The following is a 21,165-nucleotide window of genomic DNA, read 5'->3' as shown; positions in this document are numbered from 1 at the left end:
TTTTCTTTAGAAAGACACGATTGCGTCGGAGAAGAAGAACAAAATTGCTTTTAAACTTGTGTTGGATGCATATAAATATATATAGATAGATATACTGTAAACATTCTGTATAGAGTTTCTGTATTTCCCCTCAGAATCAAATGTCAAACGCTCATTACCTGATCTGGCTGTCTTGATATTAACAGACTGGAAGCCTCCATTTAGTGCCGATGTGTCAATGATGTCAGAGTCAAAGTCGCGGTGCGTCTTGCGATAGACAAAGAGCGCCACGATGACGGAGATGACCAGGCACATAATCACTGCGATCACTATCCCCACATAGAGCGCCACATCATCTGTGCTCGGGGCAGCTGGAGGGGGACGAGAGAGAAGAAGACCATGTTAGACACGTACTGATGAATCAAGACCCATTCATACTTTAAATACCTTCTTAGGAGAAACTGTACATCAGAAATGTAAGTGGCTATAAACAACTTAGATAATACTTTTGGGGCAGTAGGGTGCTAACAGGGAATAAAATACTTTTATGAGTCTGTCATTCGTAATTTGTGTTTGACAGTTTCACTTTTACCTCATACTTCAATTCAGACTCAAAGGACAAGTACTATGGGTTTCATTTCAACTGAACCTTTCAAACAGCCCTCCAGCTCGTGTAATATAATAATTTGTCTACACAGACAAAGACACCTTTCATAAAAAAAAAAAGAAAATTACCAACTCTTGAAACTTAATAAGGCTGTTAATTATTTTACAGGGGGGTCCTAACAGCCATTTTCAGTTGTACTCTGGCTGGAACAATGGTTAAACTGTCATTCATGAGGCACATCTTGAAGCAGAAGACGGATCTAAATTTTTAACTGATGGTTGATGCAGATGGTAAAAGGTATGTGACACACTTAAGAGGAGAAGAAATGAGAAAAGGATGAAAGGAAACGAGATCGCTGGGGATGAAGATGAGGATGTAATTGGAAGGAAAGGCAATCTGTGGACAGAACACACATATGGAGAGTGCAAGTGAATAGAAATGAACTGAAAGGAGAGTAAGAGGTTGGCTGATAAAGTCAAAGGAGAGCGAAGAGAGAAGACAGTGAAATGGCGAGGAAAGGAAAGAAGCAGAGGAGAGGAGATAACAGCAAAGCAGGCAAAGGAAGTAGGAATGCACTTGAACTTCAAAGCAGCAAAACAAACAAGCCTACATATTTAATATGAAAGTGCCTGAGAAACTCTTAGTGTACTCTCACTGTTAAAGAACTGCTCATAATCATGTCCTGTGTAGCGGGTGGGAGGGGATTTGTCTGCAGCTATTAAGAAGACTGAAAAGTATAGGAATCCTGCTTTTAATCCACCCTTAAAGTTGAGAGGCAGATAACAGGCTTTTAGCTACAAACAGCCTGAGTCATTTGCTAAAGGATTTGCTGTTGTCGCATCAGAACAAGTTCATAAAGCACGAACTTGATTATGCATGAAAGAATGTGGCACACAAACATTCACGCTTACACATGCTAACACACGATGCACATATTCACAGAGGAGAGGTCATCTGTGACGCTGCTGGTTACTCACTTGCCACTTGAGGGAGCTATGAGCCACTTTTAGTGTCCCTCGAGAACCGAACACGAGGGTCAGGCTTTCCCCCTTTTTTAAAAGTTAAGTTCGAGAGAGATGTGAACAAGGTCTCTCTGGGCACTTTGTTCATTACAAAAAAATGATTCTGACCTTTTTGGCAAACACCACAATGTTGACCATCCCACTAGAAGCAGTGTAATGCTTTTGATCATTTTTAAAACAAAATATTTCACAACAGAACGTAGAGACGTTCACTTTGCCTCACATAACAGTAAACTGCATCATTAGGTGTGAGCCTATAGCGTGAATATGTCACTTGTAGCTATTTTTCCTTCTCCTGCCATTTATAGAGAACACAACGAATCAGTTAACAGAGACAACCTTCTGCAGATCAGTCAATATTGCCGTGGACTAAAGCATCGTTCCTGCCTCCACACGAACGGTCTCACTGACTGAATGCCGCTGTCTAGATCGACTTCGGAAAGACCGCGCCTCGTGTGTCACACAAGCCACACTGTGGCAGAGGGGAAAAAAATCATTCCTATAATTTGCGTTTACAACCTCCGATCTGTGTTTAACGACAAGATTTACAGCACTGTGGCTGTTTGCTATAGCTGCCAAATATCTGCTCTTCAGATTTAGCACAGACGCAGAGCACCACCTTTAAATCTTCAAAGTCTACCTCAAATAGGCTTTGTGACATGCAGTTACCAGTTTTCATTCTGATGTTGCCTGTCGAAAATTCCCCGATGCCCCAACTTCCTTGCTGTGTAAAGATGCCCTGTTATCAAGGTCCTTGCAATTGCCAAAGGGGAATAGAATTGGATAATCCTCTTAAGTACCAATTCCCTGATCTTAATTATGATCATCATCATCCCCATCTATTAAAAGAAACTTTATCTTGTGTCTACTTTAAGTTGAAGGTCTAGAACTTCACAGCACATGCAAAGTCAGAAAGCCTCAAGAAGCATCACTTCTCAGCTCACTTATCCCAGTCTCCTACAGTGGTTTGGGACACTTTAACTAGGCTATAGCCCTGTTCTCAAAATATAAATGTATGTTTGAGTGCATCTGTGTGTTTGTGTGTATGCACTTACTGTAACTTGTTTTATCTCAGTGGACTTAAAAGCCTTTCTTCACTCTCTATCAGTTTATATCCCGTCCCCTTTACATCTTTCGCTCCCTCAGTAACTCACACCTCTCTCTGACTCCCTCTGTTTCCATCTGTTTGATTTGTAGATGAATGAAACAACATGTCCCATTAGAGCTTCCACCTGCCTGAGTAACCTACATACAACTGCTTGATACCAAATGGTTTTTTTTTTATTCGTTCCCTTTTTTGTCCTAGATTTGTCTTTTTATTTCTACTTACACATAACCATCACAATATGACAAACTTGCACTTATAAATGGTGCTTAGTGAGACTCATACAAAGACGACCGTTTTTAAAGTAAATGAACAGAACTGATTCCAAAGTTGTCACTTATTTCATAGACTATTCAAAACCCCAGTGTGTCTTTTTTTTTTTTTTATGAAAAAAGACATTTAAAAGAGTGAAAATACACCTTTATCAAAAATGAGACCTTTTTAAAAATTTGAGCTAAGTAATAAAATACATATTGTGTCCCATGTTCTCTCCCAGTGACAATGACAATTTTAGAAATGTGAAAAAAAGCACTAATGCACAGTATCTTTTCTTGGGCACTCAAGTTGTCTAAGCTCTCTGTATGCATCTCTTTCTTTAATCTTTCATTTTCATTGTGCTTTCACATAAAACACAAAGTGCTGCTTGGGCTGAAAACTGCCTTTTCTGTAATTCTGATGCTCTTTTGTTGTCTGACTAACTGCATAATAGGCCACACTTTTCTGACATGATTGTGACTAAAAAAAGGAACTGAACAGAGTGCAGTCTGACTAAGGACTGATAGATGCACACCGATATTCACTTTTATGGGTCACAGTGAATGGATAGACAGATACGCACAAACGGACATGTCTATTTCCTGCGCCTTTTCTCCCTTACCTGATACCCCCTCCCCTGCACCTGACAAGCAGTTTCATGTTCAACACAATCACCAGCACGGCTAGCTAAATTGGATTTAGATTAAAAATATGTACCTTTCAACAAAAAGACCTGAAATGACTTAAATAATGACTAAATCACCTGGGAAGGAAGACAAACATTTAAACACCTCATCTGTGATGTTCCGGCAAGTGCTACCTGACAGCCTCTCTATAGAAGACAGAATCTTCTAAAGGTCAGGAGACACACACATGCACACACTAATAATAATATATAGGCCACACACACGCACACACAACAGATATACATGCAAGTGGTTAAAGATTTGACAGTGGTGTGGGAATGCTTGGTTTGTACAAATTTAGGAGGCATTAGTGTGCTCATACAGTTGAATTGTGGAGACATAACTCCCATTTGGGGTCTAAAAGTGTCATTTTGCAAATGTATTTCCAATTGGTAATGCTTTGGTGGACCTCGGTATTTGATTCTGATGTTAGATTTTATTAAAGAATGGCACAAAATGTAAAATATTTTACTCTTATGTAGTTGTTTTGCACAATAGTTATACCTTAAATTGTACATGTTTGTTTTGTGCTCACAGTATGTGTGTAATGTCAAATGCGGCTTAGCTGCAAAGCCAAGGTGATTTTGCCAACGTTGCTTTTTTGTTTTGGGAACAAGATTTGAGCGACTCATTGCATCATAGCTGCTGCAGCTGAACTGACTTTATCTCTGAGGATTTAGTGACATGTAGTGTGGAACCAAATGCATCAGCCAGTGTTGGCACTGTACACTACACGTGCTTACATGTGAACAAACCTGAAGACCCAGGAATTTGGAGCAATTATACACACACTCAGTTTTACATGCAGTCAATAACACACATGGGCTAGCGGAACGAAGCCCCGGTCCACCATCACTCAGCACGGATCACTGTCTATCAATTGGCCCAGCTTTTTGTCATTCTCGGAGTCTGTCCAATCTGCCACAGCGAGGATTTAAAGAAGGGGGAAACAAGGATAACTCAGATTAAGTCATCTCTATCTTTTCTGTGATCTGCATCCAAAGCAGAACTGTGGACAATCACTACTTGAAACTCATTCAACTGCCTTTTTGATCTTGCTTGGCACAAACATGCGGACACCAACACCAACTCCTGGCAGATGCATCTGTTCTAAGTAACTGTCAGGGGTGATTGAAAGGGGGGGTGAGAGAGAGTGAGCAGTCATTTCTAAATGTGTCTGTGCTTCAAGAATGGTTGGGGAAAAAAACTTAATGGTTAAAAGTGTCAAGAAATAAAATATGGAATCACTTGAAAGGCAATAAAGCCAGAAGGTGTAATTCTATGACTACAACAAAGTTTGCAAGGAAAGTCATTAGAGCTCATGCATTCTTTAACCCTGTAACACAGTGTAATTGCTGATATTTAATGAAGTGTAACTGAATGGGACATTATGACCTCTCTCAGTGTATCCTGGCCACAGTTATGAATAATAAAATACTACCAATCTCTCTTTTCACACGATGGCTAAATCACATTTTCACAAAACAAACAAGGTACAATACAAATGCATAATGAAGCCGTTCAAATTATAATAATTTTGCTGACATTTGCTTTTTGAGCTTTTCAGCCTCTATTTATGAACCACCCTGAGATAAGAGCTGATCAGCCATCAGCTGTCCTCCCTTGTGAAGCTGTCAACAGTGAATGCAATGCAACCATAAGGAATGACAAGGGATTTCATTGTGAAACCTATCATAGGTGTGACTGACGGATGTTGTTAAGGTAAATCTACTCTGTAAGTTATTAAACCATGGCTTCTTGGTATAGTGGTTTATGTATTCACCTAACAAGGAAAAAAGCCCAGGTTTCACCAAGGAGGAGTCTGAGATTCTTTTGGAGTTGCATCAGGAAGGGCGACCAGCGTAAAAATCAGCCAAATTAAACAGAGTAGAGCTACCTGTTGTGGTGACACCCTGTTAATAAGAGAGCAGAGAAAAGCAGCTTTATTGGGACTGGATTTCTAATCAGAGAAAAATGGCTGAGAAGGATGTTTTGAAAAGAGAAATGTCAGCACCTGTTCATAATTATTTAGTCTCTTATTTGGCTTGGATGCTATGGCAAGTTAAAATAACTATGAAGGGGAAACTAAAATGATAATAACCCAAAAAAAGAATAAAAAAGAAAACAAAAAAGAAATTACTCATATACTGTGGGCAATAGGACACATCAGTATCAGCACAACTATACTTATGAAATATAAACTGGATTAAAAAAAACTGTCAAAAATTAAATTAAATGATCAAGCTGCAACTGGAATGACCCATATGGAAAAGATATATATAAATCTTATAAAGTTTGTATCTGTCTTGTGTGAAACTTGTATGAAAAGCATATAACAGTGAAAACAGATATAAGAGCCCATGAAAAATTATATAATGAAACTTGTATGTTTTGGATACTTACTAAAACAATGTATGAAAGTAATGAGAAAGTGGCCACTTTCATGAGTAATCACATATAAGTTTTTACTATTTCTTTTCCATATGGGGATACTCGGGGAAAGCAGGATCAGTTTGGTGATTAGTGGCTCTCAAAGCTTCCCACAGCTTACGTTCCTGCCTGCATTTTTGAATGAAACACTTTAGCAATCTGTTAAATGAGGTATGACTGTTTTTGTCTCATTTTTAGCTCTCTCCATGTCTTGATCCATCTAGGACTAGTCATCTAACAAAGCACCGTAGGATAAAACTGCTGCAGCAGAGCCTGAACGAGAGTCATTAGAACACATAAGAGAAACACATAGATCGCTTTGAAGATAAAACGAGAGCCCCTGCAATGAGAAGTAAAAAGCAGAGTAATAACAAGTGGCAGAGGTCCTTTTGCCTCTTGCACCTCTCAATTTCTGTCTCCTTCATTATCGTGTAGTAAATTCTGTTGTTCTATAAGTAATAGTAAGTGAGATGGAAAGAAAAGGGTGGCGGAAAATCAAAAGCAGTGTGGAATAAAGAAGTAGGATAGCAAGTAAAACTGATTAATATATTTATTAAATCCTTTCATTCATTATTCATTCTTTTCATTACTCATTAAGAAGCACCCATACCTCTTGAAATAGTAATACCCTTGCCAGGTAATCTTGTGCCCTCCTGTAAATTACCACTAAAGGAGAAGGGGTCAATTCAGTAGAACTGATTGAAAATCTGAACTAGTTCGGGGTCCATAGCTGAAGCGCACTGAGCTCTATGAGAGCCAATAAGCTTGTAAACACAAAGTAAGTGTTCAGAACGAAGGCAAATTGCCTACTTTGGCAATGATTCAAAGCTGGCTGGCTACTCTCCAAACGGCAACCGCTGCAACAAACTCACAAATTGTGAGTCAAGTAAACTGATGCTGAATCGATTCACTGCTATAAGACAAAACAAAGGAAAGAATCGAGTTAATGAACGGAAACTGTCACTGTTATGGGGTAGACTTTGCAAGAGGTACCTCCTGCAATCGTGGAAGGCTGGTTATGTCTAACTAGATGTCCATTACAAGACAAATACAATGTAAAGCTACACAAAATAAAAGGATGACACCATGTTTCAACGCATAATTCCATAACCTTAAGTCTGTGGGTTAACTTTTTTGTATGATGTTGTATGTAGAATCTGTCCACTGTTTCTGGTTCAGTTCAAATGTACTGCAATGGCATCAAAACTCTGCCCATAGCTAGAACTGCTCATCCTTCGAGGATAGATTTTAATTATACATCAGTACAGTTTTGCAGCATTTGCTTGTAATTTAAAGGATGGAAACACACTGACATGCACACCCAGAAAGAAATGTAGAGGACACAACTGTAAGTTAAAACCTGTAAAGTAAAATCTGTATAGGGATCAGTATGCAACAAAACAAAGATACCACCACTATTTCCTTTGTCTAAGAGCAGGGTTACATTTCAGAACTGCTAATGCTGCTGTCTGTAGACTTTACTGTGCTTTCAGACTTCCTTGATAAGCACAGCAAGTTGATTGTACATCAAGGCAACAGATGTAAGACATCAGCAGAGCTCTTATCCGGTAATATAAAATGACATGAAACAATAAAAGAGAAAGCATGAGCCAAAGGTCAATGCTCAATCAAAGAAACACTGAGATGAGTAAGACAAAAGAAAAATGGATGGTGGTAAAACAGAAAACATTGACTTACATGGAATTCCCAATTCATTCTTTTCTTTGGACTCAGTGGACTTCTGAAACAATGAACCTTGGGATGGGAAAAAGAAAAGGGATGGTGGAATGATGGATGAAGGGAAAAGAAAAACAAAACAAAATAAGACCAACATCACAGGACACAGACCTTGAGCTAGACTTTTTTTTTGCTCTTTCTTTAAAATCGAGGTTGAATGAAAACATACAGACCACATTGAGACTTTCATTGTGCATCAGGATCTTCACACAAATCTGAGCAGTAAGACGAAATGTGGAAAGACTGCACCGGCTGTGAAAATCGGTGTACTCTGAGCTATGGTACATGTAAGTGGCCTAAAGACGGAACTGCTAGCTATCGTCAATCAAGAGAATTTTGTTCCCCTCTGTTGATGTTCCTCTTTGAATTTACTTTGAATTCGTAGATATTTGTGCTTATGGTGAATGCTATGGATTATAACAGGGTGACCAGCATTGCTTGCTGAATGGCAGCAGCACTTTTAGTCTGACATCTGTTTCAGCTCTGTTGCGACAAGAACAGATGTTTTACATATTACATTATATATAGGTTTTAATTTAATTTGCTCTTAACTTTTTTGTATTTTCTACTTTTTTAAGCTCCTTCTGTACATTTTTTTAAAACTTTCTGTGGCATTTTTTCTCGATAAGGTCTTCATTTTTATTTCATAAGAAGTTACACTGTTTCCCTGTGTCTGTCTCCTGCAACACAACAATTTTGAAACTTTTGGGATTAAAAAAATAAATCTTATCTTTCTTATCTTATCATGAAGAAGCCTGGATGCATTCAGTTACTGCTGTGTCATTCTGAGTGGTTCACTTAGTTGTGGCAGACAGAAGGTCTATGACACAGATAAACCACTCATGTACTGATGTATAATTGAAGCGCTGGTGTATAATTGATAAAGCCAACATAGCTACATGGTGTGCTTAAAAGGTTCTTGCCAGACCAGCTGATCGTGGAACACTGATTCAGCACTAAAAAGCGAGAAACATTGGCGAGGTTAAGTGGGGTGACAAGCACATATAAACAAACAGCAAGACAAATGACAGGCTTAATGTGGTGTTTTGCTTTAGCTGTACAGGTGGGCTGGGCTACATAGCCCAGGAATTTAGGTTTCATACTTGAATTTGCATGGGCGTAAGACAACAAGCAACTGGCTGCATTTGGTTGACTGCAACAAAATGTCACAATGATTAACATCTGAATCAGTGATTATAGTAGCAGCAGCACACTGTGATAAAAAATGTATCATACTTCAATTATAAAGCAATTGTTCAAACAAATAATAACAATGAAAATATGGTGGGTGTAAAATGAAGCTTAAAATGATTCAGAAAGACCCAACACGAGCACGATGGAGAGAAAAAACAGCACAGTGGATGAGGGCAAAGCTTTTAGACAAGGAGCGGCAAACAGCTAGCATGCTGGGTTAGAAACAATAAGACAATGTAGCCACAATAAGAAGGAACACAAAGGGGAAGAACAGGGCTCTCAATGGGGAGATGGGTTGTTTGATGCTGTGTTGTACTTGCTGACACTGCTCATCATTTTGTGTGATACAACCCACACCTGAGTGTTTTATCCAAACACTAGATTACATAACTGCCAGAGCCTCCGGGTACTTTTAAGTACAGTAGCATCTGCATTCATACACATGTGTGTGCTCACAGAGCAGGCAGCGAGTAAAATATTATGCACTCAAGGATGGCACAGTGGAGGTCTGAGTGAATCCGTTCCAAGAATCCTGATCAATGTGTCAGAGAAATGTCAAACGGCCAGAACATATAAAACAACACAAACGGCTCCAAAACCCCTGAAAGACTCAAACACTCAGGCATGCATGCGTCTAACTTAGAGATAAAGAAAATGAAACAAACAAAAACAAAGAGAAGTCACTCCATGCTGCAAAGAAGTAAGGTCAAATGGATTTATGCCTCTCAGGGTTGAATAACTTTATAAAAAAAAAGAAAGCAAGAGATGGTAGACGCGACCGAGAAAGAGAAAAAGAGGGAGTGTAGAGTAAAGTATGGTTGAGCACCAAGTCAATTACAGACCACTATCTAAAATACTGCACCCCCAGCACAATCACTGAGAATAAATTATCAGACCTGAAAACCTCCGAGTTACAATTTGAAGTCTTTAAAGGCAGCAAATAAGAACTGCCCTGCCATACTAATGAACTGCTGCTTAAAGGCCACATTTTAAAAGAGCTGTCGTTCATAAACCAGCAGGAATCACTCCACGCCTTTCAAATATACCACAAATATAGTATCTGAAAAATGCTTTGCATACAGAATCTCCTTCTAATACACGTTCATGCATAGAAAACAGTAGAAACATTAGTGCTGGCATAAACCCATCTTTGAGCAGCCGTTTTAAAGACAGGAAATCAATTACAGGAAATGAACCTAAGCTTATACTTCCCTTGGTTTTATCCCATATTCTGGGGCCATACCTTATAGGCTGCAGGGAATCTCTTAGATGGATTGGAGTTGGGTATACAATGCACCATGGTGCAGCTAGAGTAAGATTTGTCAATACTATGCCTACTGCAAAGCTTTTTTTAGGGAATCATATCATATTATTCCATTGCTCATGGCATAGCCCATCTATTGAATCATCACTACTATTCCCTCCATTCTTGCTGTTGAAAGAAGATGCTCGCGCAAGTAACAACTCCAGCTGGAGGCTTTTGTGTTCAGTGATAAAGTACATATATTTTCCCTGAAAAGAATCAGAAATGCTTCAGTGAGAGTAAATTTAAGTACATTTAAAATGATCAAAACCTGCAATAAAAAGCTCACTTGTTTAAAAAACACTTTGATGATAAAATTCAGCAAGATGATGACATTATGTTAACATGAACATGCATAACATAACCAAGTGATTCAGGGAAAAAAAGAATAAAAGTTGAGGTATAATTTCTGTAAATACGGCACATCTGAACTGCTGTTTAGCAATCCAGATATGTGTTATCTCAGACTGTAAATGGACTGCTACTTGCTGAATATAGCACATTTCTCCACTAACTGAGCACTCAAGGCAGTTTTTACTACAAGTCACATTCACTCTGTGCTTTATTCCATGCTGCTTTAAAGTGCTTTTCTAACTATCATGCACACAGTCACACTCTGACGGAGACATTAGGGCTCATTTTGGGTTCAGTACTCCAACCAAGGACGCTTTGAAATGTGGACTGAAGAAGCCAGGGATCGAACCATTGACTTTCTGATTGGTAGTCTATTTCCTGAACCGTAGCCAGCTGTAACAGTAGCCTAAGCCAATTACCCAGCAGTAAGCTACAAACAGATATTTTGTATGTTCATAACCCATACAGTCAGATTATAATCTACAGTTTAATTAAACCTTTTTTGCAACTCTTGTCTCGATCACAGTTAGATGTATCCTGGGACACCTATGGTACGCTGGGCTGAGACCATGCTTTGAACAGGTGAGGCTCTTTTCTCCTTAAAAAGAAAACAATTAAGAAAAAAACTTGAAGGAAAAGTTCTGGTGTTCAAATGCACATGTCGCTGAGTGGCCCCATGACCTGCTGGTTTGGTCCAATATCATTGTCAATCTACAGTATTTATCATCAGGTTAATTCTAAAGTTTCTTAGAGTACTTCGTTTTTGTGAATCAACTCAAGACGAGCAGAATAATTCTCCCTATTTTTATCGATAAGCCACAAATAATTTTCACAGCTGAGAAAACTGAGAACTGAAATGTGAAAATGAGTCTGTATGTCTGCCTTTCCAGAACATTTATACACTGTCATGCCCCTCTCTCACTCTGTAGTATGTTACATGCATGTCTGCCAGTTACTCTGAGCACATGGAGTAAAAAACGCCATTCTAACAAATCAACAAACAAAATTGCCTCCATCTTGGAAAAAAGCTGCTGCTGCTTGTAAGATTATGACTCAGCCCACGTTTTTCATGTAATTTTAAGATTTGTGATTTATGATGTCAGAAGTGTTGGGGGGGAGGGGGGGATTTCAATGATTGTTCCACATCATTATTTATCATTACTTTCCTTGTGAAGCAAGTGTTTTTGACTGAGGTAATGGACATGAAAGTGGTAAGTGGAAGGTTAATAAAGTCATTCAAAACCCTCTCATAAATCTCCACACAAAGGCAGAAAGTGGAGGGCTGAGAAGGAGCAAATCACTAGCTAGCAGACAAAGGTATAAAACTAGAGGGGCAGAGAGGAAAAGGCTTAAAATGTTGACATAAATGTAAGGAATAGGAGGATGAATGGTGAAATGAAGGAAGCGATGAAAGTAATGAAGAAAAAGGAAAAAGAATACTGATGAAGAGAAGCTGCCCAACTGCACAGGTAAGAAACAGTTTTTCCACATATGTTTAAACCAAATCAGGAATCAATTTTTTGAGGAGACTGCAGATAAAAAAATAAAAAAATAAAAAAAAATAAAAAATTTGCCCATTATGTCATCTTTTTTAATCTCCAAATATTGGTGTTAATATGTGCCTTAAAAACAGTATACAGAGCAGGTATTTTGACTGGTTTAAATGAAGCCATTAATTGTCTTCCTAAGCTTCACTCACTCTGGCTTCTGTTCATGGGCAAAGGTTTTTGAACACATTGTCAACAACAAATGGCCTGGCTTATTAAAGGTCAGCTCTCCGTAAAATCAATTCGTCTCAAAAACAGACACTGTAAGACATTGGCTAGAATCGGCATACTCATTGCTCATTGCAAGATGTGATATGTGACAACAAGCATAGATCTCTCAGTGTTCTTCGAGAATCAATTTCATTAACTTAGCTTTGCACATATAATGTGCTAGTATACCTGATAAATTGCAGTTTATAGTTTCTACAATAAAGAGGCAGTTATGTTGAATATTGCAATTGTATTTCTATTCTTAATTTTACCTATAAAATATGGAACTATGATTTTTTTTTTTTAATGGATGGATATGATTTTCAAAATGAACCCAGTAATGGTCACGTTACACTTCACTCACCAAGACTTCTGCCTTAGGCTAAAAATCTGACCATGTGTCAACATTCATTGGTCTGCCTAATTAGGGTCGATTCCTGCACATTCAATTGTTATTTGAACCAGACACTGCTAGACATTTGTTTATTTTGGCCTATTGATTGTTCATAGCTATATTTAATATATGATACACAATGCATTTAGAAGAGATATGTCAGTGCTTCTGAACCTTATTTATCCACCTACTTTGCATACAGAGTCCATCAGTGCAGTTTTGAGACTGGAGGACGAGACCCTCGCAGTCCTTTCCACCATTCTTGGGAGCTGGATTGTTGCACTCCCTCCTCCTCCACTGTGTACACTCTGTTCCACAGGCTGACCACTTGCTCCAATCTGTCCAGACACCATCCACTAGAGGGAACGGATGGGGACCACGGGAATGAGAGACGGAAAAAAAGAGGGTTTAGAAGGAGGAGACTGAAGATAACGGATTCAATTATTTCCTAAACACTGTAAAATGTGGCATGGGAGAGTACACACATAAAAAGACAGAAATTGAATGCAGAAGCTGAGCACAGGACAAAAAATTGCCAAATGTATACAGATACAATATGCCAGGATGTATTATGGAAAGAAGTATTCTAAATGAAACAGTCTTGAATAGAACAGAATACCAGTGCACAGTGTGGTGCAGGGCAGTTTGTGTATAGCCTGTCCGTCACAAGGCAGTCCTCCATTGAGAGGGGCAGGGTTAGTGCAGCTCCTGGTTCTTTTCTGGAAACCTCTTCCACAACGGCTGTTACACGGAGACCACTCTGTCCATGTCGACCAGCCCCCATTCACTGCGGAAACAGAGATCAGTCCCTTAATGAATACAGTGTTTTATCCACTTCTTAACTATGTAACGCCCACCCTCTTGAAGATACCATATTAGCAAGGGTTTCTGGGTATCTGTGGTCCACTCATCCATGTGTCCCAGAGCTTGGCGCTATTATATTGACCATGATTTGGAACGATAGGAATCTAAGGGCCTAGTCACACAGGCCTAGAGATTAGCTGGCAACCACTGGTTGCTAAGGTGGTGCAGCAACCTCGAGAAAATACACTCTCCAACCAGCTGGGGAATGCACATTTTCCTTAGTGACTGAAGATTTCTATAGCTTAATACTGTATGCAGATACAGTCAATAAAATAAGTTGAACTCAATCTTTATGACTACTTGAATCAGTGAATATGTTGTAGATTGTCTGAGATAATTAAAAAAAAATGATGATGATGCAATCCGTGATTTTAAAATGCCGTTTTATTGAACTGAAATAATTATCTTAGAGAAGGCTGCATGTGTCTGGAAGCTGAGTTGAAATTTAAGCAAAAGAGCTGGATTTTCCTGAACATCAAAACTACACAGACAATCTGCATCCCTTCAAGTAGCCTGCAGCTACTGCAGCATGATTTTCCACTGCTGTGCTTACATTCAGAAATATTCCCACTGAAGGGCACAGACTGACACAAATATGCAAACACATTAAGCTGTGTAGCTGGCTAAACACATGTTAAATGACCAGTTATCATGGGGCTCGGAAATTGCTTAACCCGGTGTAGGGGAGAGAGAGAGAGAGAGGTGAACTGCTGCTGGATGAATCCTGCGGTTTGTTTTCCATGGTTTCTTTGAAACTCTTCACCTCCTTTGTCTCTTTCTTTTTGCCTCATGTCTTTCATTTGTGCTGCTGTAAAATGCATCTGCATCCTCCTGTAATTAGACCTAGCTGTTTCTTTGTTGTTTAGCATTATTGTTTCTGTGTTTCAAGAGAAAATGTGGCAGGACAGTGCAGACAAAGATAAGAGCAGACTAGACAGGCAGCAGGAGAGAAATCAGCTATAAAGTTAGAATGAGAGAGAGTTGGCATCTGGAGGGGTGGAGTGGGTAGAAATTCCACTGCTGCATCTCGACAGCTCTGTCTCAGCCCAGTGGACAGTGCCCACTCCTTGCCTAAGACCTAATTAGAAATGTATCATCAGAAAGTAACCAGTAAATTCACACACAGACACTTTTGTCATGCATTTCCTTCAGCTTTTAGGCTTTTTTCTTCCTCACTCAGTTGTTGTCTTCCGCTGTTCTCCCCTACCTCACCTTACCTCTCGCCCTTCTTTCTATAGTTGCTTCATTTTTTCCCCCCTCCTGTGTTTTTTCCACTACTGTTTCACCTTGTCAACAGTGTCAGCCAGGCCCTAGTGGAGCCGAGAAGATTGAACCACAGATTGAACAATCTATTTTTGTAAGGATACATCAGTGTCAAACCACTCCATCTCTTGCTGTCTGTATCGAACAGGCACACACGCTCAGTTATTTTGATTGAAACAGTCCTGCTGGTGAATGGAGTCAGTGTTATATTTTGAGAGAGACACTGCGTGTGTGTGTGTGTGTGTGTGTGTGTGTGTGTGTGTGTGTGTGTGTGTGTGAGAGAGAGCGAGAGAGAGAGAGAGAGTGTGTGTGTGTGGGGGGGGGGGGGGGGGGGGGGGAGAGGGGGAGAAAAATTAAGTTGTATGAGGCATGGGCCTCCACCAAACAAACTCTTTCCTCTCAGATTCTAGACAAAGCAACACTAGAAGAGAACCAGAAGTTTAGCGAGCTATTTAAAGATGTTTTTTGTTGTTGATTTTCACAGCTATTATTATGCCATATGCTGCTTTATCTATGCAGAGCTGGGAATCTTGGCAGAAAGTGGGAACATGTGGAAAGCCCACATGTTCTAATTTAGAACTAAAGGCAGGATTGGAGGGCTTTAATTGGGTGAGGTCAAGGGTGAGGTGAGAATATCAAGACAATCGCGAAGAGGAAGTGTTGGCACGGCAGTAGAGCTAATTTCACATGGCAGATGGGGGCTGGCTTCGCTGATCAGAGACTCGATATAACTGAAGAAAGCATTAAAAAAGGTGTCATATCATTATATTTCTAACATCAGAAATGAAAAAGTTTAGAGCACACATTAAAAATATGTATAAGCCAAATCCTATTGTTACAGCTTTTGTAGCCACACACACACACACACACACACACCTACACACACAGAAAGACATACCGACAAACTTACCATAAACAATAACGGTGGCTGTAGTGCTTCGTCTTTTGGCCACTATATTCTTGGCCACACACGTGTAGTTGGCTGTGTCAGAGAGACGCGCCTGCTTGATGATCAGGTTGTGGTCAATAGTGATATAGAAGTTTCTGTCCTCCGCCGGGTCGATTACCTCTTCATTCTTTAACCACTCCACCTAGGGGACATTCAGAGGGTAAATGGAGGTGAGGACAATGTCTTTTCTACACCAATGATAGGCAAAGAGACGTTTTACAGAGGACTAGTTTATTACTGCCATGAAGTGAAACAATTTAAATTTGACAAGATATCTAGTAAGTTATAGCGACGCCTTTTTTGCAACACATACTCCCTGTAGAGGAAATTATAATATTAGGTTCAAATCTTCTTTTCATAACTGATCCAGAGGATAAAATAAGAATACAAATATTAAAGCTTTCTTGGGTTTAATCTTGTTTTTAGAAACTTTTAGGAGTGATGTAGGACTTAGAAAGCGTGCTGCTGTCATCTTTTTTGATGGTTCAATGAGGAAAAGCTTTGAGAACATGCCATATTCAATAGTCAAAGGAAATAAATAAATAAATAAGCAGCTGAAGGACAGGACGCCCGTTAGCGGCTCCCTAATCTGTCTTATGATCTCTCATGCTTCATCTTGTACTGTAAGTAACCCAAACCGCTCTCATGAATAAATCCTTGAGATTACAGATTACAAATTTACAAGCAAATTAATGTGTTTTATGAGGCAGGAAACAATAATAAGACTGATTGTGCATAATGAAATACCAGGAAGCTGCTCACGCACCAAGTCACAGGAATTAAACACTTGAAATCTGAATGACCCTCACTTACAGTGGGCCCTTGACAACAAGGAACCCTTGGGTGGCTGTAAAGGAAAGGAAAATGCCCAAACATATGCTTTCGAAAGGTACTTTGGGTGAAGGGTAGGACAGCGGGAAACTATTCTATTTATGAGCCTAATCAGATTTCCCGAGTGCTGTATTTACTGGACCAAACCCTCATAAATTCAGCCTGTCCAAGCTTTATGGCAGGCACATAAATGTCCAAGCTGTGTTGTTTAATTCATGTTGTTTAATTTCCTCCTCCCTTCTCATTAGGAAATGGATATCTCAGATGCAGAAAAGAGGAAATTCATTGTTATTCTTCAGTTTGCCGTTTACTCACTCTCCACTGTTATTCTCAGTTTTTCCACCCAGTTCTGAATCAGATTCAGTAGTACTCTTTGGTCATGGGGTGCAATGTAGCTGTGAATTCTCAATCTTAAGTGAGATGCTGTGTGACCTTTCAGCTTCCATTACAACATAAAGGTTATACAGAGAAAAAGACTAAGCCAAAGGAACAAAAACATTTATTTACAGTCAGACGATAAGCTTATCCTCATACTGTAAAGGTATAAAACAATGTGTTCTTTTCTGCGCAAAGGAAAAAACCAATAGAAATTACATTTGCAGCATAAAACAGACTATTTGGATCTCTTTTTATTTATGATATAAGAAGTGCTGTGGTCACAGGAAGCAATGATTTGACTATGACTTATTTTGAAGCATTGCCACAAGAAATGCAAATTATTCAATAGACTTAATGTAATGCAATACAAACCAAATCATGAAATAGTTAAGTTAAATAGTTATGATCTACTGTAGAACATGTATATACATATACATACATGTGTATAATATGCAGAACTATTCCAGTAAATGGTCCAAACACGAATTCTTTTATATATTTATATTTTCTTTGTATCCTGCACTAGGAAAAATTCTGTTGTAATGCCATTATGAATGGAGCGTGCTGTGACAGTGGTAATTTCATCTGAGCCACAGTTTTGAATCAGTGTCAGTTTTTTCCTGACAAAGAAATTGCCCGTGCCCTGCCATACCACACTGAAGTAAGACAGCGGTGCCAAAAGTCCCACTAATGTGTTTTTTTAAGTTAAGACAGCAGCGTTTCTTTATAATGACAGATTTATTAAACGTGGGGAAAAATAAATTGTCTGAAAGACATTTATTTTCTCAAGACATGTCAAGCTGTTCATCAATGTTTTCTGCACAGTAAAAGAAAGGGAAGCATTTCTTTTTGTAGGATATTATGCAGTGATTTTGCTGGTCTGGCCCACTTGAGATCATACTGGGTTGTGTGTGGAAATGAGTTTGAAAACCTGGATCAACAAATTAGCCATCACCAACACATGCCATTAGACAGCGTGGACGCTTAAAATGAATAAAATATGGCATTAAGCAAACAAATGTAACACTGTTTTTGGTAAAACTAGTCTCTTGTTCACTGTATTACAAAAATAGTCTCTCGTGGTGCTTTGGATGCTCATGTAATACTTATAATTTACTGCTACGCTGAAATTTCCCAGATGATCCAATGGAATGTTTTTTTTTAATTTAATTTTTCTTTTTTCCTCTTGCATTCATGTTAATCTAACATGCACACACTTTATAGAAAAGAAACAGAATAGGAGCGGAAGCATGTGAATGCGTGTGGGTAAACCAAGAGAGACAGGTGACGTGGGGGCGAGAGTTAAAATAACAAATACACATTCTCCCTTGAGGTTGGTTTGATCCAATCAGCCACCCTTTGCAATTCACACACATGCACACAGTCTTACACCAGCTGTGGCTAATGATGCAGTGGCAGTGGTAGAATAGCCACCACATGTGGTCTCTTTGTCTGAAGCCAACAGAGCACACATCAGTCTAACACGCGTCAGTCTTCAGGCGTCGTCAAAGTCCACGGTGGCTTTCAGTGCATTGTAACACTAAAGCTCACAACCCGTACAAACAGGCTCTCTCACTCTAGCTTGCTACAATTTCAGTGCAGCCGGTAAAACAAGAGAAATGGACAAATTAAATATAGACAGAAAAAAAGCAGTGGAATGCTGAATGCTGTTTATAGTGACCTTTTCTTTTACATTAAGTTATATTTATATAAAATACAAGTAGAGGAAATTCATAATGAAATAAAACATTTAAGGCAACAGTACAGTGACAGCTAGACCTGCAGAGGTTTTTGGTGATTGTGTTCCATTAAACTTTGCACTGAGTAAGCGAGCACTCTGCATCTATGGACAGGGAGATGTATACAGAGTATATCAGAGGATAACAAATATAGATGCTTAATAAAAATGCTAACATCTCCTCAGCTTTAAGGCAAACGGTGCAATGCCAGAAAACACGTACTATTAACAATAAGGTTTTCTTGTTTTTACTCATCATGCACAGAACTCCAGAACTAACAAGTTACAAATAGAAGGTCGCCCAGGTTAACTGAATGTGGAGCTTAAGTTACTGGAAGAAGAGTGGTAGAACAATTCAAATATATGGATATAGTTCTGAGAAAACGTATTTGTTCCTTTCCCGATTCTTAGTTTTTCCATATTGGTATTAATTAAAAGTTTTCAGTCAAAAAGCAAACTTTAATATCAGATGAGGAAACGCCGAGTAAATGCAAAATGCTGTTCAAACCTTCCTAGTCATGCGTGAAAAAGTAATGGCAACAACAACTGCAATTAAGTCTTTGTGATAGCTGATAGTCTTTTACTCCTTCTCTGTGCAGGAATTGCTTTAATTTGGTCAGACTGGAGAGTTTTTGAGTTGTTCAGAGGTGGACTTGCTGGTGTGTTTAGGATCACTGTCTTGCTGCATGACCCAAGTGGGCTTCATCCTTAGGGCATGAACTGATGCCTGGCAGAATTCATGTCTAATGTTAATTTTTCTTTGGATGGTCTGAAAGACCAAGCAATTTTTTTATACATGGATGGACAACCTAGACGCGTTTGTGGCATTTAATCATTCTTGTGTTGTTAAGCCAGTATAAAACAGGATGTCAAAACTGCCTGCTAATTTCTCTCACATTTTAAATACATTTTTAGCCCTCCTTGCACAGCCACTGTTGTTAAGTACCTGACAATGTTTTAAATGTCATGAATATTTTAGCAACGACACCACAAGTAGTTAGGGGGAAAAAAAAATATTGTGTTTTTCCTCGGTCATATTTTTTTTTATTTTATCATGTTTTATAATCTGACATCTGTTGTTGCACAACATTGTAATCATATTTTAGCAGGGCTGTCTAGTGTTCAACAAAATCTCTTAACGGATGTTCATTATGCTAATGTGCAGAGAAGTAAATGCAGCTCTTTGGTTCCTGACCTCATACTGTGAGCACAGCTACATTTGTGCACAAAGTGTTCTATAATGTATGTGGCTGCAAGACTGAGTTAATATCTCAATTTTATGAATTGAACTGAATAGTGTACGCCGAAGTGTTTAAATAGATTAGCAAAATCTCAAGGCCTGTGCAAGTATGTGTTTATGCACGCTTACCTGTCTCAGTGTAATTATTGTGAGTGAATCAAAGGTTCCGAGCGTCAAAGTTAACATTAAACTGATTTCTCTTTGTTCTTTTATCTTGCCCAGATGAAACACTAGAATTGACACCTCATTTTTAAACTTTCTTTTTCCCCAATTTTCACTCAAGCCTTCTCTTCTTATCTCGTCCCCCCCAGCCCCCCCGCTCCCCCGCGCACACATCCAATCGAGCAAAACTTTAAAGACCCTCATCTCTCTCCCACACAATCGCATGCGTGCACATGCACACAAAGTGGTGTTTCTGTCACATGAGAGGGCATTGTATTGACTTACATTGATTATTTCCTACTCTAACCATGAATGCTACTTACCTAATCCCAACTATTATGGCCAAATTCACTAAATGAGGCAGATTGGTGTGATGAGATCACAAAAAAGCGCTGATGGGAGTGCACAGCGCACTGATTTATAAACAAAGACGCAGATAGTTTGTTCCAGTGATGACCAGCATTCTGCCAAGAAGAGTGCAAATTAGCTTACATATACATATACTAGGGGTGCAACGATATTCGTATCGATATTGAACCGTTCGATACAGTGCTTTCGGTTCGGTACGCATATGTATCGAACAATACAACATTTGTAATTTATTTTATCAACTTTTCTTCTGACGATGCTGTCTGTGTGGAGTGCTCAGTGAATCTGTGTTCGACTACTCCGCCTAGGCTGCACTGTCGAGCGCAGATCCACTGAGCGCTCCACACAGACAGCATCGTCAGAAGGAAGAGCGCAGGGCAAGCTAGCGAGACAGAAGTTAAGCTCTCCTTGCAACATGGCAAATTGAACCTCTCCCACCCTCATTCAGATCTGGCATTTGGAATTATTTTGGTTTTCATGTGACGTATGACCCTGAAGGTAAGCGCGTCATGGACTAAAGTAAAACAGTATGTTGGATGTGCCACGCA

The 21,165-nt window shown here is 39.2% G+C and overlaps 1 protein-coding gene across 2 annotated transcripts in view; it reads right to left on the bottom strand.

Annotated features, from left to right (window-relative positions):
* Positions 1 to 21,165, bottom strand: part of LOC308403754 (netrin receptor UNC5C-like) — a 192,360-nt gene that overhangs the window by 23,137 nt on the left and 148,058 nt on the right. The window contains exons 5-9 of one of the 2 annotated variants that reach the window (XM_080893459.1): positions 15,861 to 16,041; positions 13,443 to 13,610; positions 13,015 to 13,179; positions 7,783 to 7,839; positions 159 to 350 (exon numbers count right to left, since the gene is read on the bottom strand). In XM_080893459.1, the coding sequence (XP_080749585.1) occupies positions 159 to 350; positions 7,783 to 7,839; positions 13,015 to 13,179; positions 13,443 to 13,610; positions 15,861 to 16,041 (763 nt within the window). The remainder of the gene's footprint in view (positions 1 to 158; positions 351 to 7,782; positions 7,840 to 13,014; positions 13,180 to 13,442; positions 13,611 to 15,860; positions 16,042 to 21,165) is intronic. The other variant, XM_080893460.1, reaches the window with a different exon arrangement.

The sequence above is a fragment of the Rhamphochromis sp. 'chilingali' genome, assembly GCF_963969265.1.
Source record: "Rhamphochromis sp. 'chilingali' genome assembly, chromosome: 10".
In the NCBI taxonomy this organism is placed as follows: domain Eukaryota; kingdom Metazoa; phylum Chordata; class Actinopteri; order Cichliformes; family Cichlidae; genus Rhamphochromis; species Rhamphochromis sp. 'chilingali'.
The sequence above is the reverse complement of the archived record's forward strand: the minus strand, read 5'-3'. Positions and strand labels throughout refer to the sequence as shown.